Source organism: Tasmannia lanceolata, unplaced genomic scaffold (assembly GCF_043159265.1).
Source record: "Tasmannia lanceolata isolate RefF3 unplaced genomic scaffold, GAP_Taslan_0.1 ptg000006l, whole genome shotgun sequence".
Lineage (NCBI taxonomy): Eukaryota > Viridiplantae > Streptophyta > Magnoliopsida > Canellales > Winteraceae > Tasmannia > Tasmannia lanceolata.
In genome coordinates this window covers 10,820,135-10,842,928 of record NW_027518683.1, presented here as the reverse complement: position 1 = coordinate 10,842,928, position 22,794 = coordinate 10,820,135, and the positions used below count along the sequence as shown (strand labels likewise).

General features: G+C 40.9%; 1 protein-coding gene and 1 pseudogene across 1 annotated transcript; one reads left to right on the top strand and one right to left on the bottom strand.

The window, feature by feature from the left end:
* Positions 1–1,251: 1,251 nt before the first annotated feature.
* LOC143878725 (glutamate receptor 2.8-like) lies at positions 1,252–9,507 on the bottom strand (annotated as a pseudogene).
* A 4,428-nt stretch (positions 9,508–13,935) lies between these two features.
* On the top strand, positions 13,936–15,092 carry LOC143878724 (uncharacterized). Its single transcript, XM_077380971.1, has 2 exons — positions 13,936–14,802; positions 14,889–15,092. Exons 1-2 carry the CDS (start codon positions 13,936–13,938, stop codon positions 15,090–15,092), a joined length of 1,071 nt encoding a protein of 356 aa, XP_077237086.1.
* The last annotated feature ends 7,702 nt before the right edge of the window (positions 15,093–22,794 follow it).

Sequence of the window (22,794 nt, the reverse complement as noted above, 5' to 3'; positions counted from 1 at the left end):
CCATTTTGTATTTCTGACCATCTGAGGTCGCGGGGTTTCTCCTTTGCTTTATGCATAATATGCCTATCATTCAAAAGAAATGCTAAGGTTTTGTATCCTTACCTCAACTGTTAAAACTGCTAGAATGTACTTGTATGTTTAGTTTAACGTCTGTTAATAATATGTCATGTTTTGCCATCTTTGAAATGTGAGCAGAGCTGTGTAATCTCTATTACAAGGTTGATGAGAGAGTTCACTTGAATGGCCAAGCAGTTCCAAGCCTAGTGGTATCTATTTGTATCAATGTTTTGTATCCTTGACCCCAAGTATTGTATGGAAAGATTTGATTTACTGGTCATTTGACACGATTTGGCTTTCACATGAGCTTATCATTTTCCACTCTCAATCTTATCTAGGTTTATTCTGAGATCTTAATGGTAATTAGGGGATTCCTGGCAAGGCCCTGTTTGTTTGGCGCATTGCCATGGAAATGTGGGTATTTTTCTGTCAAATACACCTTGATTGCTTGTTTTGTTGCCATCCAGGGTGGATTCAACCTACTTTATCTACTTCTTTTTTCGGCTCTTTCTCACGGTCGTTTCCTCTTCCACCAGCGAAAAATTGACGGAATTCTCTCTCTCTCTCTCTCTCTCTCTCTCTCTCTCTCTCTCTCTCTCTCTCTCTCTCTCTCTCTCTCTCTCTCTCTCTCTCTCTCTCTCTCTCTCTCTCGTTCCGCTGGCCTCTGCATTGCAGCATGTTTTGGCCGAAGGAAGAGGAAGAAGAGGCAGTTGTTGTGGCGAAAAGGACAGAAGAGAAGAAGAAGAAAATAAGATATACCTCCATGGATGCTGATGAGATTTTCAGATCATCGAAAAATAAGTGTTCATGTTACGCCTCGGGTCTAATGAGAGTAAGAGAGGGAAAGGGAGAGAGCTCTATGGGCAGATGACAAGTTGTGCATACGATCATCTTTTAAAAGAAAATGTGGAAATATTAAGGGGAGAGATGTTAAAATTATTTAGCTAATAACTTCCAAAGAGACTACTTACAATGTCTCATTTGCAAATAAGATGAAACTAAAAAAAATATTAATTGAATACATGAGTAAAGTTTACATTCTAAAAACCTATCATATTACAGGGAATTAGTGTATTGACACATGAATACATGCATTTTCCACTATTTCAATTGAACCTATTTGATTTACTTTAGCATTACAAAGACAAATTCAAGTAGGTGACGAGCCTAATTTCAATCTGGCTTACAGAACCCTTATCCGTCCAAGGCATGTTCGACTCGATTGGGTGTTGAAAAACAAGAAAAAGAGGGTGCATTTTCTTCTGAAATCGAGTCTACATCATACCCGTTAATGGAAGGCAAAGTTTCATCACCTTTAAATTCTGGTTTGTCACTCTCTGAAGCACGAGAGGGGCGCTCTTTCTGGTCGAAGTGTTTGAAAATTGCAACCAACTTTTGCCAAATGGAGTGATTGTTATCAGGGTTCATGAAAACATCCTTACTCTTATAAAGGAAGAGAGCCAGATATATAAAGAGGGTAGAGGTTGAAGCAACTCCAGTTATTATGAAGAGGCCTCCGAAGCTATTGAGGGTTAGGCTGTTTGAATTCCCGGTGGTGCTTTTGTCTGGACAAGTAGGTTCAGGTCTGAACCATTTCTCCTTGATTTGCAGCATTTTTTCTCCCTCTGTAACCTCTAAGATTGCCTTGGAAACATCATGGACTAGAGAGGAACCTTTTGGGAAGACCTGTGAGATTGTAAATATTGAGTCAGCAAAACATGACACGGCACAACAAAAAAAAACGGAACAGGAAAATTCAGGTTTAATACGGCATTGGTTAAAAAACTTCGTCAATAGAACCGTCAAATAAATGGAAACGCTAAAAATATGTTCGATGAATAAAACGAGTTTGATACGTTTTTTTTTTTTTTTGAGAAGGTAACTATTTCATTTCATCCGTAAAAATTTACAAATTGACACACGGGACAAGTTGTCTCAGTACAAAAAGTTTGATACGTTTTGGTTTTAAAAGACGGATTTGTCTGTGTGCGCGGTTGCCAAACTGTTAATATCCAAAATTCTGTTTAAATGTGTGCTAGATAGAAACATAAAATAGCAGATTTATGACAGAAACATAAAGCGAAACTACTAACGAAAAAAATTATGTTTAAATGTGTGATAGAAATTAATAAGATCCTTTTTCTATAGCAATTCTTGAGTTTATTTTGCAGCGCTCCCAAAACAAATATTAATCAAATCTAGCAAACCCACAAATTCTGAAATTTCTTCATCCATTTTTTAGAAGATCTATTATACCTTGGCAGCTGAGAGTAGAAGAGCAAAAAAAAAAAAAAAACTACTAACCAAAAGCTAAAATAAGGGAGAACTCAAATATCGCATAGAACCCTAAATCCTAATCTCAAACCCTGCCAATATGTGATGTCGTCTCTTCCCTCGGGTAATATTGTGAAGCTCTTTAACACAGTCGGTAATCCCTCTGCTATAAGCTTTAATCATAATACTTTTAAGTTTTTCCATGGTTGTGAAGTTCTTTAACGTAGTTGGTATCCCCTCTACTAGAATAAGCTTTAATCAGGGTACTAATGGTTTTAAATTTTGGCCAATTTCGGTTGAGACCGAAACTGAAATTTGGCGAGATCTGAGATATCGGGTTTTACCAAATTTGGCCTGGAATTTCCGAATTTCGGACACTTCGGCCGAAATTTCGAGAAATTGATTTTTTATTTTAAATATACAAATATTCCGATATTTCGATAATTTTGACCTAAATTTCGTACACAATTAAATAATAATTTTTTTTATGATTACCGGGATTTCGGCCTAGAACGACCAAAACCGAAATTTAAGTTTTTCCATCGCCATGAAAGGACGGTTTTACTTCCAATGGAGCTTCAAAACCTAAGTACTGTAGGGAGAGATAATCTTGAAGTGGGGGGGGGGGGGGGGGGGGGGCGGGGAAGAGAGAGAGAGACTTACAAAGCCATAGCCGGCCGTCTGATAAGTGGGTCCCGCTAGAGTGTACTTAGTACAGTACTTAGCTAGAAAGATATTTATGTCAGGGAACTCATCGAAGATAGCTGCAACACCACCATTCCCACTTCCTTTTAAAAGACCTAAGATTTGATTCCTTGAAATTCATCTTCGTCAAGAGTCCTTTCACAAAAGATCCCTCATGGTACCCCACATAGTCCCCGTTCCTTTGCAGCTCTGCAACATTGGTCACCCTCTCAAGCCTTTGAACCGTTAGCATTGACGTGAAGCTCGCCGTGTAACTTGATGTCAGTATCAAAACCACGAACAACCATGTGATCAGCACAAACCTAGAATAGTTGCTCACGATTTTCTCCTCTGAAACAATCACAGTAATGTATGTCTAATTCAAGAAATTGCTTAATAAAGTGAGGACTGGAGTGCTATTATCATATGAAGTGCGTGCAACTATCATTTCATTTTTACAGGGGAGCAAGAACAATCTTGGCTCTATTTGGTTGCACGTAGTTGCTTTGTTTTAGAGTAGTGGTGAATTAGACTTGAAGTAGTAAATATATGTAATAGCATTGAAGTATTCTACTCGTAGAGTTGTGGTAATTAGTGTTTGGTTTCCTGGTGGTGCAGAGGGTCATTCCCAATAGATAAATGGGATTTGGTAGGCAGTGGGCACCCACTTCTTTAATGTTATAACAACTCTACACCAAGAAACCAAATACTACTTACCAATTTGAAATGGGTCCATTACCAAAATAAGAGGGCATTATGATTGTTTAAGATTATGATTGGAAGATTGTTAACTCTAAGAGCAAAACACTTAGGCCCTCTTGGTTTAAGATTATGGCAACCGATCGATTGTGAGTCCAAAACCAATTATTCAATTGTGTGATAATCTTAAACGAGTAGGGCCTTAGTAAAACAGCAAATTTTTTGCAACCAAGTAATTAAACATAGATGAGTTTAGAAGGAGAGATGCGTGACTGTGTGCGAAGACGAGCGTGGAGAAGGAGAACCATAAGACTAGGCTAACTTGTTCGCTATATGAGACCCCCCTGAACTCATCGTTTATCCTGTGTTCGAGAACCCACACCACGAAGCCTATGAAGATGAAGGCGAACCCAGTCGCCAACCAAGATTCATAGTTAGAGGTCTCAAGAAAATCCATGCATTTTTTGTGTCGTCATCTATGATCGGCACTACCATCTACACCCCCGACTCTGAATAAGGCAATGTAAAGTCCACGTACTGCAATCGGTCGGCTCTGATTGTTATATCGCCCGCCACCGCGTCATACTTATGTGTTTCCCCAAAGAAGCAAAAGAAAACAGATCCATGATTCCATGTTTTTAATGACAATACAATGATAGAATTCTGAGCAAATGCATTGGTTAGTTAAATATATAATTTCCAGTTGCAAATTTCTATATTTACAAGAATTAAATTCTTAGACATCTTTGTCCTTCAAAAATAAATTATTAGACATCTTTATTAAGCATGAATTGATTTAGAATTGAATTTTTGGTCTACAACTAGAAATGGTGTGTGAAACAACCAATTAGGCCTCACTGCAGGTCTTCTTCCCCTGGTTCAAAACCCAACAACTCCTTGATATTCAGGGCACGTTTGGCTACCATGGATTTTTTTTTCATGATAAACTACCGTCTTCAAGTGCTGAAGTGGCTAAAAATCAGGAAACTAGTGTCTCTAGGACTGAGAAGTAGTTTATCACTCCTCTACGTTTGGGGGAGTGTTGAAGTATAAAAGTGAACAAAAAACACCAACTTCAACAGCTTAAGCTTATGGAGTAATTGGTTGTTTCAAATGCTAGTAAATGGTTTGTAGTTTAACTGACCTGAAGAGAGACGTTGTATACGAGATCATCATAAGATCCGGCACTCTGTCCAGTTTCATTTTCGAAGGGAACAAATTTGAAAGGGATGCCTAATGCCTCCATGGCAGCTGTGAAGACATCTATAGAGTAGCCAGTGAAGTAATCGGCTTATTTGTGTTGGGATCACGTTCTACCTTCACAAATTCTTGGAAGCCCTCTTTCAGTGGAACACCGACCTTCAACTTTGCCCAACCCTTGGGCACCACCTTCGCTTCTCTAGGCCAGATTATAGTTCTGAGATCATCCCTAGAGGTGGAGTACATTTTCTTGCCAATTGGGGTTGATACTTGCGAAATTCTTCCAATCTCTCTTTCACCTTTTCCAATCACATTCACTATTTGGAAGGCCGGTGATTCCAACGGCCCTTCCACAAGACAAAAGTTTCCATTCAAGCCTTTAAATTGGGTTTTAAGTATCTCTTAGCGAAGTCTTGGGCCTGTCCTAGAGATTCCAACTCTCTCTGCTGCCATTGCTAATGCTTGAACTGTATCATAAGCCCATAGACCAAAAACACTTAGCTCAACTCATTCAATGTCGGGATTCTCCTTACGGAATTTCCTCTTCCATCGCACCGTGAAATCCTCAAGAATTTTCGATTTGGGAATGTAAGATTTAACACCCAACACACCTTGCATCGAATTAATGACGGAAGAATCCATGGCGTCCAAGAGATTCATTATACCATCTGTAACAATCCAAGCGCACCCTTTGCTCATTAGTTCAGCCTCTTTCGCCTTTGGAAAGAAGTGAGAACCAAGAGAAGCTGATAAGTGAACAACAAAAACTCTAGTCTGCATGGTGGCCAACTTTTTGAGCTCTCCAAGGATCTGTTCATCTGTGGCCGAAGTAGAAACCACGCTTCGAAATGGGACACGGGGGTTAATCTCTTGTAGGGCATCAGTTAAATAAGGTATGATACCACTTCCATATTCGGTGTCTTCATAGATTAGAATGACTTGTCTCCATTCAAATGCTTGAACGATAGAAGCAGTGGCTTTCGCTTGAATGGAGTCATTAAGCGCAGTCCGAATGAAGTAAGGAGTTCGGATGGGGGAGAGAGATGGGCTCGTGGCTGAGGAAGAAACGATGGGCACTTGAGCTTTTTGTCCGAGATCCACCACGAATGTGGCTTGTGCTGAGTATTGTGGCCCTATGATTGCTTTCACTTTTACATTGTTCAACAGGTCTTGAGCTGCATGCGATTGAATGAAGAGAATACAACTCAATATATATAAAGTTTTAATTTTGATAAAGAAATTCGTCATAAACCTTGATCAAACCATGAACAGGCAAAGAAAATTAAGCAAAAGCATAGAACATAGCAAGATTTATATGGTTGGACACCAAATCAACCAAGAAATGAGAAGATTTCTATTATCTTTGAGAATAAGTTTACAAACTTATCTTTGTCGCTGTTTTCATGTCTTTTTTTACTATGAACAAACTGAAACTGGGTAATACTACTACGAATGAATGAAACCCCTTCGTAGAGAGTCAGAGACGGATCTTTTGAGAGGGTGGGACCGGTGCCTCACCCTTTCCGGTGTTGTAATTAGGTCACTAACCCGGACCAATATGGTACGACTGATCGGTGATGACAAGGGCCTAGAACCCATAGTTTTTGGAACAAAACTTCGCTCCAGTACAGTTAGGAGGAAGTTCCTTCAGTACAAATATGTGGCCAAGTAAAATTATGGCATGTGTTGCTATCCTAAGAAATAGGGGTTAAGGGTATTTTAGTAAATACAGGCACACAGGTATATATTTGAAGGTGCTGAAGGAACTTCCTCCTAACCATACTGGAGGGAAGTTTTGTTCTATTTTTTGGATAGGATTAGTCCCTTCGCGAGAATTTTCTAGTTTCGCTATAAGAAAATCGACTTCTACGGAAACAAAGTAAATATGCCCTTCGATAGTAATTGAAGGGCACATTTTCTTCATCTTTTTGTCTAGTTCAGAAAATTTTTAGTCAAAAAGGTGAGTTTTTTAGGTCAAAATTGGTGGGCAGATTCAAAATTGAGAATCTTATTTTAGTTTCAAAAGGTATTGACTTTTGTGGTGCTTTGTTACTTGAACCCATGACCTAGAGTTGTATGTGAGTGGGGTTCAACTCCAATGCAAGATTTTAGTCCCACATTGGAAAGTTAAGGGAACATTCACCTCCATATAAGAGGTACAATGGAGGAAAGGCTTTGGTTTTCAGGGGGCATTGGAATCTGTTGGGTTGCTCAGTTTTACATGAACCAAAGTTCATATAAACATACACACGAGCTTGGGTCGGGTTGGGCCATGGTCCGAGGTCCGTGTCCGAGTTAAATAAAAAAATAACTTTTTGGTCAAAAATGCTTTTGGTTTTCCTTAATTAACAATTACTAATTTTAATATAAATTTTTTAGGTTTTAAGTCCTAAATAGATTCAATTAAGGCCTTTATTTTTTCTTACTATTTTTGAACCGTTTCATCTCCAATAGAAACACATTGTTTTACAGAAAAGCATACAGATTTCTCTCTTTCGGTTTTGCTCCTTCCTCTCCTCCATTCCAATAGGTGTTTGAGCCCAGTTCTAAGGTTGTTTGAAGTGGATTAGTAAGCGAATGCACGTCTACAAGAGCCTGTTAGAGTAGTTTTATCTTGGAGCATCAATTCACCGATCCTGGTTGCACTGTAGGGGCGGATACAATTCTTAAGGAGAATGACCATGTGGCACGACTCAGCCATTCTTCCTTCTTCATTAACAATCTAAATTTTGTGAAGGGTTTTCAACGAAAATAATAAGTGCAATCTGATTTTTTACGGTTTCCTTTTAATTCTGAATTTTGCAACAATACACAAATTTTGGGTTCAAGCAAGCCAGAGATCACTTCCCTTCGGGCCTTCATCTATATTATATCCAACAGTTTATTTTGCCTCCTCTGCTAGGCAACAAGGAACCTCCGGGTTTTGTCTATTACATTCCCTACTTATTGTAAATGCATGTGGCTCGCCTTCTTTGAATGCCACCCAAATGGTTCATGAAAATAAAAAATATTTTTAATTTAATTTTAAGGAATCCTTACAAGCCATTAACGTACTATTGATGAACTATTACAGCTATTATTTACAAGAGATAAGAATAACTGTACTATTGTTATTAACTGTACTATTGTTGAACTATTGCTCTATTTACAAAGAATCATAGGAAAATATTTACAAGAAAGATACTCTTAATCTCCTTGCCTAAAAGACACTTATTACGCCCCACTTCAGCCTGGTTTACCCTAATAATCTGCTGATCTAAAGAACAACCATAAGGCCAGCCAGAAGGCATTGAGAAGATTTTGACCACATGACCCTAAGCCCTTATCCTCCCTCCTCGGGCTTCCCTTTCCATTCTAATATGATTCACCATTTCAAAAAAAAAAGAAGCTAGACCATTGATTTTTTTAGTCATCTCGCATGAGATCTCGTGTCTTTTAGGAAGGAGGATAAGACTTTCTTCTGCATTTTTAACAATATTATTGTCAGAAAACCACAACGAAAGTCACTTTCACGATCTAATGTGGAGGGAAATCTTTCAGTTCTAATGATGTATATGGGCATGGATGTGAGATCAAGACCGTTGATCTTGTAGGACATCAAAAGATGAGCCTATGCTCTTGGTCTAAGAGAAAACAGACATCTCAAACATAAGATAAATGACTGCAAAAATCAATGGTTTAGCTTTTCTTGGCACAACCTTAAACGAGGCTAGATATGGATCAAAGTCGTAGGATCATCTGACGATAGTCTTCTTAGCGGCATTTGGATGATCCTATTGTTGTGGTTGCCGTGGCCCAATGGGCCAAATAAATGTCTTTTAAGAATTTGTCGTTTGGATTTCACATGTGAATATGCCCCTGATGTCCCCTGTAGGACCCAAAATTTTCTTTGACCATTTATGTAAATTTGACTTTTTAAAACTTGGCATATGCTAAAGGACCCATTTCCAAAAGATACTTTTACCTGGTTTACGTGATTAGTCCGTTGATCAAGCGTCAGAGCAACTTAATTGAATGATCTTAGGCCCTTGACCCATGAAGCCTCATTTAGGGTTCTGCCAAAAAAATTTAAACCACTGATTTTTGTATTTTATCTTATGCCTGGGATGACCATTCATGGGACCAAGTTCGCGTGGCTCACGTTGCGATGCTCTATAAGATGGCAGCCATGAAATTTTTTTTCCATGGAACAGTAACGACAGAGGGCCAAGTTCGTGTGGCTCACGTCTTATTTCACACACACGGTCCCCATCCCCCTCGTTCTGAAGTTCAGATAGAAAAAGAGAATACTTATAATCTGTGGGGTAGTATAGAATGTCAAGAGCAAGAGATTTTTTGTCCATGATCAATTCAATAAAGAGAAATAGAACCTAGTTAAGAGTAGAAGAGGTGAATGAAAGATAAAAAACCTGCAGATGCAGCATCCACAACATCTCCTTTGGCATCTCTTGTGTGGAGAACTAACGTTGTGTTATAATTATGGGTGGCATAGAAATCAGAGAGCACCATTGAAATACAGCTCATGCTCATCTTCCCAACCCAAGTTTCCAAATTGAGAATCACTCCAACATCAAAAGACGTGTTTTGAGCCATTGCCGAATAACTGTAGAAGCTCAAAGAGGTGCATAACAGAAAGAAGAAAGTGGAAACAAGGTGGCTTTGGTGCTACATCAAAAAATCCCCAAACTTGCTGCTTAATTAATGAAAAATAAAGCCAAGAGATCAATCAAATGTTAATTGTCAAACTGCTCAGATTGCTTCCCACAACCGTATTTAAATTCGTGGAAGAAGATTTGCATTGGCAGTAGTTGAAAAAACCATGTCAGCTGGACAATCTTGACCATTCATGGAAGGTGGGGTCCAGTAAATCACTGATTTGTATCATTGAAAAAGCGGCCACTATTCTAATGGCTAGGAATGTCAAACGAAGAGAATTGTTGGGCTAGGAAGAGTGTTTTAAAACGCGGACGTATGTCAAAACGCCAGTAAAGAAAATCTCCTAGTCCACGTGGCACGTCGCGGTCGAGTACTCGGAACTCTTGGGAGAGCTACTGCCGTCCATACTTTCATTGAATCCCGGATACCGATCGGTGCCGTCAGATGAGGACCCTTATAAGGTTCAACTCCTCTAGATGTGAGGAGGGGTGGTAGACGCGGCAGGACTCGGTTGATGAAATCATAATTTTAGAGAGTCAAAAGAGTTTTTACTGACTCTATAGGTTAAAACGCGAAACGCAGCCAAGGTAAAAGGGACTCGACTTGAGGGAGTCCACCATAACATGAGGAAAATTTTAAACTATGGCCAGAAATGAACTAAAGGTCTTGATCATGATGGTATCATGTAAGGGTTATGACATAAGATCTCCCATAAGACGTGAGCTGAATCATGGCTCCCCTTGATTAGAATAGACAAGATGACCTGGGAAAAAAACCCTAATTAGGCTTCGGGTTGGATATGTCTGGGAAATATCCATCTGATCATTGAGCATGACCTACGTACACTGCAATTAATTGACTCTTAGAGGAGATATTATCCATAACACGTACAAATGGTATTTTAAACATAAATTTCCATCCACCGTCACCGTGCCCATTTTGATTGACTAGTTCAAATCAATCAAAATGGGCTCAATGTGGGCCTTCTGTATAGTATAATTTAGAAACTTGGTAGTACTATGGATCCAATGATCCATGAACCATTGGATGTTCTGCCTCTCCCTTTCATTTCTCTCCTCCCTGTCCACTGCTTCATGGATGCATACTATATATTACCAAACTTTTCTAAGCTATATTATAAACATGCACACACATAAAGATGTGTGTTAAGAAAGGAGGTTCATTTATATTTATATATAGGGATTTGCTAGGGAACATCGCAGAAGGTGGCTGTTACAAGAGAGAGCAGCCACATAGGCACACTTTTCCACATATTTTGTCTTATTCATTTAATTCAATAAAAGAGGGCTCGAACGGCACGATTTGGATCTTGTATTCTGAGAAATCTCGCCCAAGCACTCTTCTCTCCATCGTGGGTTTTGTCCTCCCCAACGATCCTCTGCTTGTGGATTTTTCGGCATCTTGTTGCTATTGGGTTGTATCACTCGTTTGTTCCAGAGGAGGAGAAACAAGATTGTCTGCCATTTTCAGAAATTGAATCTTTGGCCCAAAATTTCGTCCTCTCCTTGGTTGCATCTCCCGTTTTGGGGATTTTAGGTCTGCATCTTTCTCTTTCGTTCAAACACAGAGAGAAAGATTTCTACCTCTATAGTAGCTGATCTGGAGGAATGGAGCCTCCATGGCTGATCCAGAGGAATCGTAGGACAAAGAGAGTTGATCAAATGTGGGAAAAAAGGGGATCTCATAACCTTGGAGACTGGAAGTGTTGTAAATGTAGCTTTCATAACTTCAAGAGAAGGGTAGAATGTTGGTGTTGTGGAAAAATTTGGTCGTCTTTTGACATTAACTTAGCAAGAAAGGTGATGGATCCGAATCATAATGCTACAAACTCTCAAAGGATTGTTGATGAGGAGATCGTTGGACATCCTGGTACAAATATCTCTGATTCTTCTCTTAACATTGTTTTTGGAGAACCGGAGAGTAGCGATGTAGTCCCCCTGGTGTCTTTAAAAGGCTCTAATCGTAACTTATGGGGCAGGATCGGACCGGGATGGTCTGGTAATGTGCAGGCGTTGGAGTTCTGGCTGAATCAAAGGAAGGCCTCGAAGGGGTATATCAAGGTGTATAAACTTGATGAATTGGAAGTGATGATAATCCTAGAATCGGAGGCAGTTTTGATGAACAAAAAACTTACATGGTTTTCTGCCAGGAATTCGCCTTTTGTGGAGCTGAGTACCTGGTCGGAAGAAGTTTGAAAACTTGGTAGAGACGGAGTGGTGGAGTATTTCTGGAGTTCCTCCTAATGCTTGGTGTGTGGAAAACTTTAAGAAAATTGGCATGAAAATTGGCAGGGTAATCGAAATAGATGAATCATGTAGAGCTGCAAGGGGATATCAAAGGGCTAGCTTGCGTATCGCGACCAGTTCGGAATGTCCGATGGTGGTGTCTATCCCGGTGTGTATTGAGGGTTTAACGATGTGGGCAAAAAGCTCGAAGGAATCGGCATTATCCAATAAGGAGGTATATGCATCATTGTCGGATCGGAGCAGTTCGGAGGGATCCGAGGAGGATTTTAGCATCGATGGAGATTCCAGGAGTGTTGAAGGCAGTTTGGAGAGGGGGACATAGATGGTGGAGATGCAAACTAGCAAGGAGAGAGAGGGCGTTCGATCTATGGCGAATGATAGGCTTGGGGCGCAAAAGAGCTATGAGTTTGAAAATCAAATTCATGAAACACATGTTAATTGCCAGTCGGAGAGAAGTGGGGGGGAGGAGATCTCGGGATTTGCGTCTGTGGGTGACAGCTGTGTGGGGGTTGGTGATGATTATCTTTGCAATCAGCCTACCGGTTTGGCCAGTCATGATTTACCGAGATTTTATGGGCTGGATCTCCCTATGGCAGGTAGGAGGCCTATTGTGGACTCTTCTATAAATGAACATGAGTTAGAATCTGTTGACCCTATGATGTACCATTAAATGGGCTGAGAAATCATTTGATCCAAATGGTGGATAATATAGTCAGCACTCTGAAAGCCAATGTGGGTCATGCATATGGGCCCAAGTCCCCTTCTAATTCTAGAAGCAGGGGATTGTCCCACGGGATTGCATTTCCACCTTTGATTGAGTTCTCTCCTATTCCAAACCAGTGTTTATCGCCTCCTGGGATAGGGATCGAAACTTCGGATGCTCAGGAACTTAGTTTTGGCGATTGGAGGGAGATATCTGTTGGGGCAGAAAGTGTAATTGGTGGTAAGGAGGTTATGGGGGGTGATTCCTCTATATTGAACCAGGGAGATCCTCGAGCGAGAAGAGGAGGCCATTATCAGGTCGAGAAGGATATTTCTACGGAAGTTGTGTTCCATAGAATTAATGTTGCAACTTGCATAGCATCATCATGCGTAGATTAGGTTTCTGATGTTACGGGTGGAGATCTCTGTTTGGGCGAGGGAAGGAGTCCAAATCCTCTAGGCAGAGGAGGTGCAAATGATCGAAACCATGCAATCAGGTTTCAAATGGAAGATGATATTTGTAGCCCTTGCGGTTCGCCCGTAGAAGATAAAGAGGGTGGGAGTTATCGGGATCAATTCATCAGACCTCAACTGGGGTTAGGGGTTTGTACCCCTAGAGGCATGTCCGTCGAAGGTATGAGTTCCTTTGATTTGGTTTTGGCTAATGAATTTTCTTCTCCTTGTGTTGATGTGCAGAGAACTGATTTGGGCTATAGAGGCCTTTATGAATGTGTTGACAGATTAAATCCGGGAATTCCATTACCATATTCTGATTTAAATGGCGCTTACACTAGAAGCATAGCACTTGATTTGGAACATCCGTTAAGGGATCCTGATTCTTGTTCCCTGATTAGGGGTGTTTCTGTGGGAGGGTTGGAGAGTAGTGTAGGGTTATTTGAAGAAAAGAGGGCTAGAGAGGTGGATAGAATGGTAGATCATACTATTGAGGTAAGTAAAAAATTAGGAGTGAAGTATAGAGGCCCGGTGGAAAATTACCGTGAGATGATAAAGTCGGCTGAAATTAGAGAGGTGGAGGGGGATGAGTCAAGGAAGTCTAGTTTTGCTGAGTGTTCTAAGAAGTCGCTTAGGGAGTTAGCGAGAATGAAATCCGAGATAAATTACGAAGGAAAAACGAGTGAGGTGGAGGTGTTGGTCTCTCCATCTGCCAAGAAGTTGAGTGGAAGAAAGGAGAGGAAATTCATCAAAATTGTTTCATTATGAAGATTCTCTCATGGAACATTAATGGATTGGGGGCCCTGGCAAAACGGGCCCAAATCAAAGACCTTGTTAGAAAAGTAAAACCAACTCTGATATGCATTTTGGAAACAAAACTAGAAGTAATAGATAGGTTTACCTTGAAGATTCTTGGGGTTAGGGGGATTGAAGTTTCTCGTATATGGGTTCCAATGGAAATCATTCACTTTCCGTTGTCCTCCAACGGGTGGAGGATGCATCAAAGGTTGTTTTCACTGGGGTTTATGGGCCTTCCTTAAGGGTGGAAAAGAGAAGGTTTTGGGAGGAATTAAATGTGGTTCGGGACCGGTGGGTCTTTCCATGGTGCATAGGAGGAGACTTTAATGAGATTAGATTCGTAGGTGAAAGAAGCGGTTGTAGGAGAACAACAAGAAACATGGTAGCATTTGATGATTTCATTGCTAACCATGAGTTAGTTGATCTTCCGTTATCTGGGGCTCGTTTTACTTGGAATAGAGGCGAGAGTCAGAGCAGGATTGATCGGTTTCTTATATGTCCCGGTTGGTCGAATCTGGTTCCTGATGTGTATCAAAGATCCCTGATTCACTCGGTGTCCGATCATTGCCCTATTCTTTTAGATCCTAGGCTTCAATCTTGGGGTCGTCCTCCGTTTAGATTTGAGATTGCATGGTTGCAAGCTCCTCGTATGGAGGAAAGGTTGGGGGAATGGTGGAGTTTTATTAAATCGAAAGGGCCTTCAGATGTGGTAATAGGTCGTAAGCTCAGATTTGTGAAGAAAAAGTTGCGGGAATGGGTAAAAGAGAAAAGAGCCTTCGATCAAAATCGTTTGAGATGGTTGGAGAGTAGGATAGGGGAAATAAATTTTCTTGAGGGTGAGGGGAATGGGAACAGCAACTTGAGAGAGGAGTTGGGTAGAATTAAGGCGGAGCACAATGGTATACTACTGCATGAGGAAATATCCTGGAGACAAAAGTCGAGAGTTAAATGGCTAAAGGAGGGGATAAGAACACGGCATATTTTCATGCCATGGCTAGTGTTAGGAGGAGGGGTAATAGGATTGAGTTCTTGGAGGCTGAGGGTGAAAAGATCACAGATAAGGATGAGATCACTGGGGTGATCTTGGAATTTTATTAGAAATTGTACTCGTCGGATGGTTCTTTAAGACCGACTCCGGAGGAGTTGGTTTTTAAGCGCCTAGACGAGGATCAATGCAGAGTTTTGGAGAAGCCTTTTGAGGAGGAGGAAATTGAGAAAGGGGTTTTCTCCTTGGGTAGAGATAAGGCTCCAGGGCCGGATGGTTTTTGTTTGGCATTCTTCAAGCATGTTGGCCATATGTGAAGGAAGATATAGTAGGTTTCTTTAGGGAATTCCATCAGGGCATGGTGTTAGACAAGGGTACTGGGGCTACTTTTATTACTCTAGTTCCAAAGGTTGTGGGGGCTTCCAAGGTTTCTGATTTTCGTCCTATTAGTCTTGTGGGATGTTTGTATAAGATCTTAGCTAAGGTGTTAGCGGAGCGCCTTAAAAGAGTGCTCTCTATGATTATCTCTGATAGTCAATGTGCCTTTGTGGCCAAAAGACAAATTTTGGATTGTTCCCTCATTGCGAATGAGGCTATTGATTATTATCGCAGGCTTGGGTTGAAAGGGATCTTGTGTAAATTGGACATGGAAAAAGCATATGATAGGGTGGAGTGGGAGTGTTTAGATATGTTACTCGATATAATGGGGTTTGGGGGAAGATGGCGCCAATGGATTAGGATGTGCTTATCCTCGGCGTGGTTCTCGGTTCTTATCAATGGGTCTCCCAAAGGTTTTTTCAAATCCTCCCGGGGTCTTAGGCAAGGGGATCCGTTATCCCCTTTCTTGTTTGTAATTATGGCAGAAATTCTTAGTAGATTGCTGGCTAAAGGTAGCAGTCTGGAGATGTTTAAGGGTTTTAAAATAGGGGGTGATAATGTAGAGGTATCTCACTTACAATTTGCGGACGACACCCTTTTATTTTGTGAACCTCATAAGGATCAAGTGCTCAATTTGAAAGCTACTTTAAGATGTTACGAACTTATCTCTGGTCAAAGATCAAATTTTCACAAGTCTAAAATGTATGCCCTAAATATTCCCTCGGCTGAGGCTTTAGAGATGGCCGGAATTTTAGGGTGTGATCTTGATTACCTTCCCGCTTCTTATCTTGGTTTACCTTTAGGAGTTAGTAAACCCGATAAAACTGTTTGGGAACCGATAATTGAGAAGATTGGGAGAAGGTTGGATACTTGGAAGAGAAATATTGTGTCTAGGGGAGGTAGGTTGGTATTGATTAAGGCTGTATTGGCCAATTTGCCTATATATTTTATGTCTCTTTTTATGTGCCCGGTTAGTGTTGCCTTGCGTATTGAAAAGATCCAGCGTAGATTTTTGTGGGGTGGAAATGAGGAGAAGAAAGGCATCTCTTTGGTGAACTGGAGCGATGTATGTGTTCTTATAAAGTTTGGAGGTTTGGGCATTAGGAGGTTTAGGGAGTTTAACCATGCCTTATTGTGGACCCCGATCCGAGGACGGTGCCGAGGGACGCGAGATCCCTCCTGCAATCCTCAAAGATCTCCACAACGAAAGAGAGCTCTGCCAAGGAACTCTCGAAATGGTGCCACCCTCACAGCATAGCACGAGTGGCGATATAAAAGGAAAGAGATACATCCTAATCAGGAGCCAAGGCTCGAAACCGAGATGTATCTAAAAATAACTCAGAGTCGTCATCCATGGACACGCCATGGAACCAAAACAAATGCTCTGTTTGCAATGGATAACCAGAGATACAAAAGGTCTGTGCCTGATGACGAATGGAGAAGGTCCGAAGAGCGCCCCCAATTCGCCCGAGTGCGAACACTTGGTCTCTTATGCATTTATTATTAACCTTGAAGAGTTTCAAGCAAAAATCATGTGAAATGAGAAAACGCATCTCCGAGAAAACGTCTATCTAATCATGCATGTCTCGGAGATGAAAATAAGCACACACAAAAGAACCGAAATAAATGTCACCTAATGATAACTAGGTTATGGGTGACATACCTAACTGGTGTCTAAGTTCTGATGTGCAAACACATGCAAGCTATAACTAAAGGTATAAGATCAGTACAAGAAAGTAAGAAAACACAACAAAATATACAATATAACAGCATCACAAATCCTAAGACTCTAAACCGATTTAGCCCGAGTCCTCGGATGGTCTGATATTCATCCAAAGAAGCCTACGTATCCCCGCCTCCACGAGAATCAAGGCAACGTAGTTCTTCGCGCCTATTCTAAGCTATGATGCCTAAGACACCTAGACCTCTATCTTAGACTCGATCTAAAAGACCGGACTAGTTATTAAAGCTTCTTGAACGATTATTTAAATTCCAGTGGATTGTAGATTTTAGGACACCCTATATGCCCTAACTAAATGCAGGTTAGCCCTAAGCTAATGCAGGTGGTTCCTACAACCTATGTGTAACTAGGCTGTGTGCCCTGAGGAAAACAATAGGATTGCTAACGTATCTAAGACCTAGTCATCAGTCGGCGATGTGAATCGCCAACTAACCGGACGGAGGCACTCCTAGCTAGGACAAACTCCTAACTCTAATACAAACACACAACAAGCACACAACAAAAGACAAACTCCTAACTCTAAAACTCTCTATCTAGGACAAACTCCTAACTCTAGAGGAAGATCCTTTTGAAAACAAGGTTTTAAAGTTGTTTGAACGATATTTTGAAAGATTTAAAAAAAGTCTATTTACAAAAATTTGGCTGAACTTGGGATAAAGATCCCAAGCTGCACTACGTACCCCGTGAAAGAGGATCAAGCCAACGTAGTTCGAAACGAACTCTCTAACTACACTCAGAACAATTCAAAACAATTCAAATGCTTCGATATTCTTGGATTAAAGGTTTCTGATGTTTTCACCATTTTGGTCAAAGACCGGAGGGAAAAAACAAAAACAACACCCTATGGCCAAATCCTAGGGCTAAAAGGGGAAATTAGGCTCTAATAATACCATTATAAGAGCAAATGAGTCAAAGACTCTCTAATAACACCGCAAAGGACAAGTGAGTCAAAGACTCTCCGAAAGAAAAGGAATATGAGTCAAAGACTCTAACAATACCAACTAAAAGGATAAATGAGTCAAGGACTCTCTAAAAGAAATGGAAACACGAGTCAAAGACTCCAATAACACCAAATAAAGGATAAATGAGTCAAAGACTCTCTAAAAGAAATGGAAACACGAGTCAAAGACTCCACTAACACCAACTAAAGAATAGACGAGTCAAACACTCTCTAAAAGAGAATGAAACACGAGTCAAAGACTCCACTAATACCAACTAAATGATAGATGAGTCAACGAGTCAAAGACTCCACTAATACCAACTAAATGATAGATGAGTCAAAGACTCTCTAAAAGAGAAGGAAACACGAGTCAAAGACTCCACTAACACCAACTAAAGGATAGATGAGTCAAAGACTCTCTAAAAGAAAAGGAAACACGAGTCAAAGACTCCACTAACACCAACTAAAGGATAAATGAGTCAGAGACTCCCTAAAAGAAAATGAACATGAGTCAAAGACTCCAAAAACACCAACTAAAGAATAGACGAGTCAAAGACTCTCTAAAAGAGAATGAAACACGAGTCAAAGACTACACTGATACTAACTAAAGGATAGATGAGTCAAAGACTCTCTAAAAGAGAAGGAAACACGAGTCAAAGACTCCACCAACACCAACTAAAGGATAGATGAGTCAAAGACTCTCTAAAAGAAAAGGAAACACGAGTCAAAGACTCCACTAACACCAACTAAAGGATAAATGAGTCAGAGACTCCCTAAAAGAAAAGGAACATGAGTCAAAGACTCCACTAACACCAACTAAAGAATAGACGAGTCAAAGACTCTCTAAAAGAGAATGAAACACGAGTCAAAGACTCCACTAATACCAACTAAAGGATAGATGAGTCAAAGACTCTCTAAAAGAGAAGGAAACACGAGTCAAAGACTCCACTAACACCAACTAAAGAATAGATGAGTCAAAGACTCTCTAAAAGAAAAGGAAACACGAGTCAAAGACTCCACTAATACCAACTAAAGGATAAATGAGTCAGAGACTCCCTAAAAGAAAAGGAACATGAGTCAAAGACTCCACTATCACCAACTGAAAGATAAATGAGTCAAAGACTCTCTAGAAAAACCAATAAGAGAAAGATTGAGTCAAAAACTCTTTAATAACACCACCCGAAAGACAAATGAGTCAAAGACTCTCCTATAACACCACCGAAAAGGCAAATGAGTCAAAGACTCTCCTATAACACCACCTAAAAGGCGAATGAGTCAAAGACTCTCTAATAACACCATCTAAAGGATGAATGAGTCAAAGACTCTCTAATCAAGGGCTGACTCCTATGCGAATGGACTATCGAATAAGGAGAAGCTCACAAGTAAAAAGGAAAAAGAATTTGCACACATTTGGCAGAGGTAAAACACCCAGCCGGGCCGGGCCGGACAGCCGCTAGGTAGCCTAATGAAGTAAAAACAATATCAAACACTTCAAAGCCAACCACAAACCCCAATACGGGGACTCCAATGAAATCAGATGATGCCAAAGTAATCATCTGATTTCCTACACGTATAATATTTCTACAAACCGCCTTGAAATCAGACGATATTCGTGTCAAGGACATCGAATAGTGCAAATCATCTGATTTCCTTCTTCACTTAAACAATTTATTTAAAATAAAATTAATTAGCCCAGACCAGCCGCTGGGTAGCCTAATGAAATAAAAAAATGATATTAAACACTTCAAAGCCAACCACAAACCCCAATACGGGGACTCCAACGAAATCAGATGATGCCAAAGTAATCATCTGATTTCATACACATACAATATTTCTACAAACCGCCTTGAAATCAAACAGTACTCATGTCGATAACATCGAATAGAGTAATCATCTGATTTCCTTCTTCAATTAAATAATTTATTTAAATAAAAAATAAGTATGATAAGCTTTCAAGATAGTCCCACCTGAACAGTCCATTCATCTTCAGAACCTAACTCAAAACCTAACATAAAAGAAGAATCTTAAATTTTCAACAAATTATACAAATGCATGCACTGATATTTCTGATTTTTATAAATTTTGGTGCATAACAAGGGGCATCAACTTGTGCAGATTCAAGTGCAAAAAACGATGAGCCACAAAACACAAAGACGGGCTCCAAGTAACCTCATCATTGCCCAGAGAAAGGTTCTTTTAAAAAAAATGGTTAAAAGAAATCCAAAAGGTTTGGTAGGCCTACTAAACAAAAGAGGGGAGCGCTACTTGGATTGAGCGAGTCCCCTAAAAATGGGCTTGGGCTATCGCCTTCATCGCCCCTAAATAGAAAGATCAGAAATAATAACGAGAAGAGAATATTATTCAACATAAGTAACGCCAATGGAGTGCACCTAAATGACCACTATTTAAGCAGATTACTGCTCAGAAAGATAAATTAAATACTATTTCACCTCAATGCATATATCAATTTATAACTTTGTAGGCCCTGCATAAAATTCAGCACATATTCCTAATAAAACAATATGCAACAAGCTACCCTAAATATTATTTAACCATGCTAATTCATGCAGTGAAGAGGATCATCCAAGAGATCCCAAGTGACATAGAAGGTGCGCAAGACATAGAGTTATCATTTACAGGCCATCACCAAAATTCAAAAGGGATTCAAGGTTGAAAGGTATCCCAACAAACATGGCAAATGCCTTAATTCCCATTAATTGCCTCGTATGGACAGCAATGAAATAATTTTCAACACGAAGCGCAAGCTTCCAGCTACTGGAATTGAATTCAAAAGGCTTAGAACAAATATCCGAACAGATTCCGGGTTTGCGCCAATGAATGCTTGGATTCAGAAGAAATTTTCAAGGATCAAACGATTGAGCTGAGAGCGACCGGATTCTTAATAACCCAAACCCAAAATTCATCAAATTCCACATAATTTGCCGAAGAACCAACCATGAATAAGAAAACATAAATTTGAAAAACCATACGAGTCTTAACCATAACTGCCCTAGTAAAGTCTTGCTCGAACCAATTGCAGAATTGAGAGGAAATTGCAGACCAAAATGCCATGAAAACAAAGAATTAAAAAATAAGAGCACAGAGGATAAAGGGGCAAGTTGTACCTTCCTGAATGCTGCCCTGTGAATCTTCTTGATCTTTTGATCAAGGGCGAAATTGCCGCAGGGCAGAGATGGGTTGTGGCTTGATGTGAAAGAGGCGATGACGATGGCAAATGGTGATGAAGCTCGTGAAGACAAAGGCCGGAGACCGGCCAGAGGCGAGGAGATTGAACCGGCCAGATTAGGTAGCCGATCGCTGGATTCCAGTAGAGCTACCCGAATCAATTGAATTTGACGGAGCCAGACGGATTCGCCGGAGATAGGAGAAATAAGTAGAAATTCGGGGTTTCTATAGAGGCAGCAGAGAAAATGGAAACGAGTTTAAGAGGGGAGATGAAGGCATGGTGATTTGAAGGGGGATTTATAGAGATTAGAGGTGCTGAGATGGGTTTGGGTGTTTGGAGGATGGAGGAGTGGGTTCGAATGGAGGTGGCCGGCCGGAGTTAATGGGGTATCGGCCGGAGCATGGTGGTGGTGATTGGGGAAGGTGAAAATGAAAATGGGGTTCTGTAAAAATGGGGATTCGAAGTGGGTTTGGAAGAGGGTGGAATGGAACTGGGTTTGAGGGTGGGGACCATGGCTGAGATGAGAATGGTTTTTGGAGGTGATTATTGAAAGAAGAAAATGAAAAGAAAGATGATCGGCGGTTGCAAATGGCCGGCCGGAGCTTGACCGGAGCACGGCCGGAGAAGATGAAAGGGGGAAATGTTAGGGTGGAGATGTGGGTTTGAGTGGGAAGGAGAAGATGAAGAAGGGGGTTGTGGATGGGGGGTAAGATCGGATCTCACGGCGGAATGGGCTGGCCGGAGTAAATGGAGAAGATTGAAGGTGTCGGCCGGATTCCGATTGGAGCCACCGGAGAAAATGAAGATGGGTTTAAGGCTTAGAAATGGTGACGGTGCTGGAGGTGTGTGGTGGCAATGGGCGAAGGGTGGTCGGATTTAATGGAGTTTATGGTCGGAGAAAAGAGATGATGAAAATGGGTTTTTGAAGAAGATTGGGTTTGTGAAAAGGGGAAACAGAAATGGGTTTGGGTTTGTGACAGAGATGAAAATAGAGGTGGTGGCTTGGGATGGAAATGGAGGTGGAAGATGAGGATGGTCGGAGGTGACACGGCCGGAGTGGGGACCGGAGATGGTGCAGATGGCGGTGGGGGTTGGTGGCAGTGATGGGAGGTGGGTTTTAATAGCAAAGAAGATGAAGATGGAGGTGGAAGATGAGGATGGTTGGAGGAGGTGGGAAAAGGTGGTGGTGGCCGGCCGGTGGCTGGCTTGCCGGAGACGAGGCCGGAGGTGGAGGCGACTCTCTCTCCCTCTTTCTCTGCTTCTCTCTTATGCGGCTCTCTCTCTCTCTCTCCCTCTTTTCTCAAAAATGAAAAAAGGCCCCTTCAAACCCTAATTTGTGGGCTACTTAAGAGAAAAAAAAATGATATTTTCGCCCCTTTTATTCCCAAGACAGCCCACTCTAGTGCATTTACTACTACTCTTTTATACTACAAAGGGGGGGCTCGGGTAAGAAATGGGCATAAAATGATTTTCTCTCTACATGCTCCTAACCCTATGATTTGATCCAATGGCCCATAAAGATTGCTTGCAAAGGAAGCAACATAAAATTGCCAAGAGTGCCCTCTTTTACGCGGGAAATGACATATTTCACCCCCTGAACTTACACCACGACACTATCTTGGCTCGTTCGCCAAGCAAACGCGCTCGGATCCTGACGAAATTTTACAGGGACCCCGGTGGGACCCTAACCTGCTTTAAGGTAGAATTTGGGGTTCCAATTTAATGATTTGATGTGGTTGTGCTCAAACAGGGAGGGATTAGGGTACGGTCAAA

What these genes read in the sequence shown, in the direction of transcription:
- LOC143878724 (XM_077380971.1), top strand. Translation starts at nt 13,936, where the DNA reads ATGGGTTCCAATGGAAATCATTCACTTTCCGTTGTCCTCCAACGGGTG. An exon ending in GGCTAGTGTTAGGAGGAGGG is followed by an intron (nt 14,803 to 14,888) that starts GTAATAGGATTG and finishes GAATTTTATTAG; the next exon opens with AAATTGTACTCGTCGGATGG.